Source organism: Stegastes partitus, unplaced genomic scaffold (assembly GCF_000690725.1).
Source record: "Stegastes partitus isolate 25-593 unplaced genomic scaffold, Stegastes_partitus-1.0.2 Scaffold1472, whole genome shotgun sequence".
NCBI lineage: Eukaryota > Metazoa > Chordata > Actinopteri > Pomacentridae > Stegastes > Stegastes partitus.
Genome location: NW_007579203.1, coordinates 128,306 through 136,041, shown reverse-complemented (window position 1 = coordinate 136,041; position 7,736 = coordinate 128,306). Strand labels below are relative to the sequence as shown.

At 39.9% G+C, this 7,736-nt stretch overlaps 1 protein-coding gene across 1 annotated transcript in view; it reads right to left on the bottom strand.

Annotated features, from left to right (window-relative positions):
• wdhd1 (WD repeat and HMG-box DNA binding protein 1) overlaps nucleotides 1-7,069 on the bottom strand; it is a 23,427-nt gene extending 16,358 nt beyond the window's left edge. Inside the window, exons 1-8 of the mRNA XM_008299844.1 lie at nucleotides 7,048-7,069; nucleotides 6,666-6,753; nucleotides 5,358-5,469; nucleotides 5,098-5,249; nucleotides 3,275-3,386; nucleotides 1,086-1,136; nucleotides 903-998; nucleotides 655-791 (exon numbers count right to left, since the gene is read on the bottom strand). Of these exons, the coding sequence (XP_008298066.1) occupies nucleotides 655-791; nucleotides 903-998; nucleotides 1,086-1,136; nucleotides 3,275-3,386; nucleotides 5,098-5,249; nucleotides 5,358-5,469; nucleotides 6,666-6,742 (737 nt within the window). The 5' untranslated portion in view covers nucleotides 6,743-6,753; nucleotides 7,048-7,069. The remainder of the gene's footprint in view (nucleotides 1-654; nucleotides 792-902; nucleotides 999-1,085; nucleotides 1,137-3,274; nucleotides 3,387-5,097; nucleotides 5,250-5,357; nucleotides 5,470-6,665; nucleotides 6,754-7,047) is intronic.
• Nucleotides 7,070-7,736: the final 667 nt, after the last annotated feature.

Here is a 7,736-nt window from a genome sequence, read left to right as displayed (position 1 = left end):
CAACTACATTACAAAATATGCTTTTATTGAGCTCAGACAACGAGATGCACAACATGGTGAACATCATCAGCTTCAATCAATCTAAAATGTCTTCATGTCTGGATCTGAATTAATCCCACGTATCACAACTCTGACAGTGGAAACTGTTTTGTTTTTTTTACGTATTTGATGCTTTTTTTGTTTAAACACGACAACGACTGGACAGATGTAAAGACACAACTTTGTATTAAAGACTCAAAATCATTATGTGATCATTTAAAACGAGAACATTTTAGCCAGAAAACCTTCTTAAACTTTCAAGGATCCACAAAAGTTTTGTCGCTACATGACGTGTGGATCTGAGTTGTGGTGGTTTGTGTGTCTAAACTGAAGGCAGGTTTGCTTTCACGCTTACACACAGGATCACAGCTAACCAGGGTTTGTGCTTCATCGCAGAATGATTGAGAATTTTTAAAAAACTATTTTTTTTTTAACCAGATTTGTTAATTACAGTTTAATTTACTTGAGTGTAAGAGGCAGTTTTTGCTCATGACATTGTCAGAAATAACAGGACAACTTGTAGATTTCTGTCAAATAAAAGTAACACAGACTCACACAAACCCTGCTGGCACCTCTGCACTCTCTAATGATACACAACCGCTGTTTCTGACTGACGACAACAGCGACAGAGGTTTCAGTTTGTGTTTGCCTGGACTCACCTGTGTGAGCAGATCATCCGACAAACTGCTCACGTGTTCCCAGGAGCCTCGTTCATAAAGGTGCACCTTCGCTTCTACGGGAACCGCTAAAAGCTGACACACAGAGACGGGTTGTGTTGTTTTAGGCTCTGATGGGATAATAACGGGCAACATACTGTCTTCACACTGACGGAACACAAACAGACACCAGGTTGCTCCTCTGACCTTCGCTGTTCTCGGCTGCCAGGATAAGCGACACAGAGACTTGGCGTTGCTGACGTCGTTCGTCTTCTGCAGCAGAGGCCAACTGATCACCTGAGTCTGAGCCGTTGGAAACACAAAGATAATAAATACATGCGGCTGTTGTTGTGATATTTTCCACTGTGAAATGACAAAAAAAACACTAACCTGCTCCTCAATGTTCCACACGACAACCGAGCCGTCGCAGCTGGCAGACGCCTGGAAGACAAACCGGACAAAGACGTGACGAACAAAAACATTATCCTGGATTTAAAACAAGCAGGTTAACCAAGTCTGGTTAAATGTCTTCCACAGATTTACTCTAGCTCATCTAAATAGTGGACAAAACAAGCAGCTGTACTTTCTGAGAAGCGTGCTGTGCTCATTAATTCATTTAAGTCTTTTAGTGGATTTATGTCGCGCTGATTCACAGTAAGTGAGAACAGAGTGATTGCTTCTGTTTGAATACGTTTAAGTGCATCTTGTCTTGTCTGTTTCTGTTTCGAATTTACTTTCATGTGCTTCAGGATCACATGAAACACAAAAACATGAACAATTAGGAGAACGTCAACGCTAGCAGTTTAAAAGTGCACACTTTCTGTTTATGTGGTTTTGTTTTCATGTGCAGCAGGTTTCTTAAAAACAGGAATCGTTTGTTCTGTAAATCAGTTTCACACGTGTTTGAGCCACATATTTGAGTCACTTCACAGTCAATCATTTTTACTTTGCGTACATGTTTACTTTCGTTGTTTTGTCCCTCCACAGGTCAGCTATGTAACTGCACTGCTGGTTATCACGCAGAACACGTCGGTTTATTGTAGCGCTGCAGCCTCCAGGTCGACTGGTTGGTCGATACACGCTAATCTGACAAAATTCTCAGTGGTCAGACAACCGACGTTGTTACTTTCATAACCAGAAAAGCACCACTTTCAGGATGAATCAACTGTTTTTGGCAGCAGGAGGAACTGACTACAGTGTGTTTCTACATTTCTATAATTTCTTTTAGCAGACGCGTTTATCAAAAGCGACGCACATCTGAGATCAGATACAAGACAAGTAAGGATCTAGTCAGGAGAAAACAATCTGGATAAGCTCCATAGAACAAGTGTGATCGGGCGCTGATGCCAATAGCAGGCTGTAGGGAGGTCATAGGACTTTTATTTGTTGTTTTCTTTATTTTCAGTCTGTCAAGTTCAAAGGTGCTCAGTGAAGAGCTGGTCTTTACTCTTTTCTTAAAGACTGAGAGGGAGTCAGCAGATCAAACAGAGTTTGGTAACTCGTTCCCCCATCGTGGAACCACAGAGGAGAAGAGTCCAGCTATCGACCTCAGGCCTGTTGTGGTGGTTGGATCAGGTGGTTTTTGTTGGTCAAGCAGGTTTTTTAGGTAGTTTTGGTAGGAGGGAGCTGGTTACAACTCTAAACTCCCCCAACCTGATGGAGTCTGCAAGATCTAACTTGTTTAAGGGACGTTTACTCACAGTCAGCTCCAAACTAACTGACATCATGTCAAAGAAGTCGTGTGTGTGGCTGCAGTTTGTCCAAAACAGTGTTCAAAAGTGTAAGCTTTGTGTATCGCAGCTCAACAAGCAACATCTTTTCCATGTTTTTTTTATAATGTATTTCTGTTACTACTTTGATTATTCTTGTTGTGTTTTTGTTGTTGTTTGTTCTAGTTTTACTTCAGACTGTAACGCTTGTTTTTGGTATTTCACTGTCTGGACCCCAGGAAGACGAGCTGACGTCTTGGCGTCAGCTAACGGGGATCCTTTTAAATTAACAAATGAACAAATGTCAGATGAACTAAAAACAGCAACTACTTTGTCTGTTTCATTCCTTCATAGTTCTCGTGCTGGAATCACCAGCTGATGTTGTTCTACTTTTAGAAATCATGTGAATATGAGCAGCTGGTCTGCTGAGTCTGTTGTAACCATTTCAGTATAATAATAATCAGGTTACTTAATGTACCAGCTTTTTATGTACATTTATAATCACTGAGGCTCATCAGGCTGCAGGTAGAAGGTCGTCACAACACTGCGGACAGTTGACTTCATCTTCAGATAACGTGCAGATTAGTTTTTCTCTCTGCGACCAATCAATCGCTGAAAGAGGATTTTATTTGACCAACAGCCCTATTTTACTGTAAATAAGTCATCAGTCTGTCAGCGTCAAATTATGATCCTCAAGCTTCTCCCAGCTGTAGATCCTTAGATGGAAGTGAACAAAGTTATGGAACAGAAGAAGGATGAGCCATTTGAGTTTTGTGTTTCATGAGCAATTTAAAACTTTAGTTGTTGGACACGAGATCTGATCTTCAGCCCAGCGTTGCATTTCTGCCACCAGAGGGAAGTTTTACCTACCAAGAAGTCGTCTTTGGGGTCAAAGGCGACACTGAGAACCGGGGCTTCGTGACCTCGCAGCGTTTTCTGCTGGCTGCTGTCCGACACCTCCACCACCTTCACCATGAAGTCGCTGAGGAACACGGAGGGATTCAGATTAAACATGAGCAAACTGACACGTGCAGAAAACTTGAGGTCACACGTGACGAGAGAATCGAGGGAAAGGACGCGTCAGCTGCAAACCAACACGAGTGCAAATCATCAAATCAATGAGCAAAAGCAGCACGATGATTTCCTCCAACGTCCACCTGGCTGCAGATACCAAATCTGCACTAACAGCTACAGATGTCCGAATGCTAACAATCGATGCCACGACAGAAACGAGCTGCGAGAAAACAGAAGCATCAATGAGGCGCCATGCTCTGGGCTTTGATTGCCGTCATAAACCTGTTTAGAGCAAATCAATTCTGGCAGCAAACAGACGTTTATCTCCAATCAGGGCTAATCATAAACCGATGCTCCGTCTGCCAGGTGGAAATATCTGCTCTGGAACAACAACGCTGAAGCTAATGGGATCAGAGGCTGCTTCAGTCATAGGATGCACCGAATGTTACGCACGACAGCCTCAGCAGCCACAGGAGAAAACCCGCCTGGTTTGACTAAATAAAAGTGACGTTCACTCGTCTCTGGAAGCACGTCAGCGAGAAACTACATCTCAGGAGCAACAGATGAATCTGTGCATTCAGCTGGACGTCCTGGTTTATCCTTTAAATTCCTTCAAGGATGATGTGACTTCTGTCCAGGAATCTGCTTTTTTAATTCTTTTTTTTTTTTTAAACCATTGCACAGACAGACAGCAAAGTTCTATTTCCTTCCAATTAAAGAATACAAATGCGGTGGACTGTTTTCCATTTTTGGGTCGAAATTACACTTTTTACTCCCCATAAGAAGTCACATCCCAGCTACACTCTGTCTTTAATTTCTTACATTATGCTTTTTCCTCTATCTCTATTCTTTTAGTGATTCCCTTAATGCCTTTTCTTTATGTTTTGTAGTTTATTTTCTAACATCTTTCATTTTAAAATTGCCAAATAAATACATTTATTTCGACATTTTAAAACCGCTCCCAGAAAGTTCATCTACTGATAAAGTTCTTCAGCGTCTACAAAAAATAAAAATTAACAGTTTCAGTAAATTATCCTTCTTTTTAATTTAGATGATAAAACTGATATATGAAAATGTCTGAATCCTAAATGTGAAACTGTACTCAATTATTATAACTACTCAATTTTTTTTTTTGTCAATTAATCTGGCAGTTATTTTTTGATTAATCAATTCATTGTTCGGTTTATAAAATGTCAGAAAAATGTGAAAAATGTCCACCAGTGTTTCCTAAAGCCCAACATGATCTCCTCAGATGTCTTGTTTTTCTTCCACAGCCCAAAGATATTCAGTTTACTGCCATAGAGGAGGAAAGAGACCAGAAAATATCTTAATTTGATAAGTTGGAATCAAAGAATTGAGACTTTGTTCCTTTTAAAATTACTCAAACATTCATTCAATAGTTGACAACTAGTAGATTAGTTTTGCAGCACTACCTAGCTTAGCATAAAGATTGTAAACAGGAGAAAGTCATGTAGCCGGCTATGTCCAAGGGTTTAAAAAACAAAAAGAATATATTGACATCAGGAAGTCAGCAGAGTTAAACAGCTACAGAACATAACTACACATAAAACCACAAATTTAACTGAATAACGATTTTCACACCTTCAAACAGAGCCAGCCTGGCATTTTTTCCCCCTTCTGCTTCTATTTATGTTATTTAACACAAAACGTTGGAGTACCTGGACCCGGCAGCGACTCTGGAGCCGCTGCTGTTGAAGGTGACATGTGTGGCGTTGGTGGTGAACCGGGTCAGGATGCCGTCCGGATCCCCGTCAGGAAACGTGTGCATCTGAACCGTGTTGTTGGAACTCGCCGTCACCAGCTTGCCGTTCTATGGAGGAGAGAACGTCTGATTGAGTCGACTCATTAGAAAACGTCTCAGTGCAGATTAACCAAACGTCATGAGTCCGTCCCAGTTCACTAAATAAGTTGAACCAACCCTGAGCGCCAGTGAATAGGCCTTCTCCCCGACAGTGATGAACTTTGGATCGTCATCGTCCAGACTTTCCCAGATCCGAACGTCTCCGTCGTTGCCACAAGTAACAATGAACCTGAGGAAAAGTTCATCAGGGTCAGATATGAGGAATATTGTGATGCAGAAGGAAAAGCAGGAAGTGTTTTATCACTCAGTTGTTTTTAAGCTGCTCAGTTCATCAGGACGGGGAGTCACGTCAACTCAGAGTGACACAGTTTCGACATAAACAAATTTTTCCACCAGATTTCATGTGAAGCTTTGACAAGATTCACTCAATACCCCAACTAATATTTTCATCACTGATTAATGGACCTGTTGTTTTTACAGATAACCGTTTTGTGAATGAAATTTCAAAAAAATAAAATAAAAATGGCAAATTGAAGACATCACAGTCCAGGTTTATTGTCAGATGTGACACAAAAACACACACAATCATCACGTTTGAGAAGCTGAAACCATCAAAGGTTTGATGTTTTTTATGTGTTTTCTACTCACTGAATAATCACTGCCTTGTCAATGACTTTCTACAAAGAAACCACCATTTTCCACATTCACATGCACAATATCAAGTATTTATTTATATTTGTTTGTTTTAAAATGAACATTTCTGCACTGTCCCCTTTAGGGCTGCAACACTGCAAACTTCCACACAGCAGGAACTGATCTTATCTCTGTAATAATAATAACAATAATAACAACAACAACAACAACAACAATAATAATAGGTATTCTTTTGTTTTGTACAGCATAATTACAAATAAGAAGGGCAGAATATTATCAACATACTGTAGTATAATACATCCAAGTCCAGACCATATACTTTAATTAATAAGCGCCAGAAACAATATATTATATTACAACACTACAATTTCCCTAACTTTGAGTTATACCTGTTGTATTTATTTTATTTACATTGCAACTGTGGGAAAAAATTTGTTTGTGGAGTGTCTGTTAGAGGTTTATACATGTAAAAATAATAATGAGGATCATTTATTTATAATCATGTTGCAATACTATGAATCAACACATGACCCCAGGCTCATTCAAAGATTATATCCAGAACATCAGCATCTATGAGTAAACACTGATGATCATAAGTCAAGTACAATAATACTGTAAAATAATATTTTAAAAACACTAGAATTACTGTCTGACATACAGAAAGTACCCAAAGAAAACTTCCACTGACGCTCAGATATAATTTCTTTCGACATCAGCCCTGACAGACGGTGAAAAACAGGATTTAAAGCCTTTTTTATTTCTGTGACTTACTTCCCAGAGTCGTCGAAGCAGACCTCGGTGTGTCCCTCGGAGTGCCCGTAGCGCATCGGCTTCCTCTCACAAGGCATCTTAACAAACACTGAACACACAAACAAAGGCAACAATCAACATGTGAAGCGACATCTGTGACACTTGTGTACAGCTCCGGTCTCCTCTGTTCTGCCGTTTTGACCCTCTGCAGGACCAGATAATTGGGACCAGCTAGCTGCAGAGTTTAGCTAACGACTGTCACCTGTAGCCGCAGCGCTGTTTCAAACTGCCCGGTTCGACAGATAAACTGTGTTTACGGCAGCAGAACTTCGATTCAGATTAACAGAACAATTTATCCGACTAGTCATGACTTTAAAATATGGCAACTAATTAGAGAACTTACAGCGTCTCCGGTGACTCCGCAGCTCCTCTTCTCCTGAATCTCCCGCGCTGCGTTGAAAACAAGGAAACGCTACGTCACAACTCCCGCCAGCTACGTCATGACGCAGCCGGAAGCTCCGCCCACGTTTTGAGGTGCGCTTTTATTTTATTTTACTTTAATTTTAAAGTAGTTTAATGAAATTGTAACAGTATTTTTAAAAAAGTAACAAACAATAACACAAACAAAAAATAGTACTAATATAGAGAGAGCTGCATAAACAAGCTTAAATTCATTCTTCAATCTGTTGATGTAGTACTTAAATAATATCTATTTTCTTTAATCAGAAAATATACGTTTTTTTCTCTTTATAAGCGCTCCAGCTTTAATCAACATAATTTATGTTTTGTGTCTTCACCAATGGATTTGTTGCTTTGTGCAACTGTAATGATGAACTCATGTGTTTAGTCTCCTTTGCCCATGTCCTGAGTTTTGTCGTTGTTGGACTTCAGTGTTCAGGTAAAGTCAGCCTAATCTTTTGTTTAGTTAGCTTGTCAATTACTCCTCCCCAGTTCACATCCCTGGTTAGTTTGGTTTTGGTTTTTTGTATGTAGTTTTCACATTGAATTTCACCAATTGCAATGTCAGTACTGGCATTTGTGGTGGCCAGCTAATGCCAAATTTAACTATATTTACATTTATATAGTCTTTTG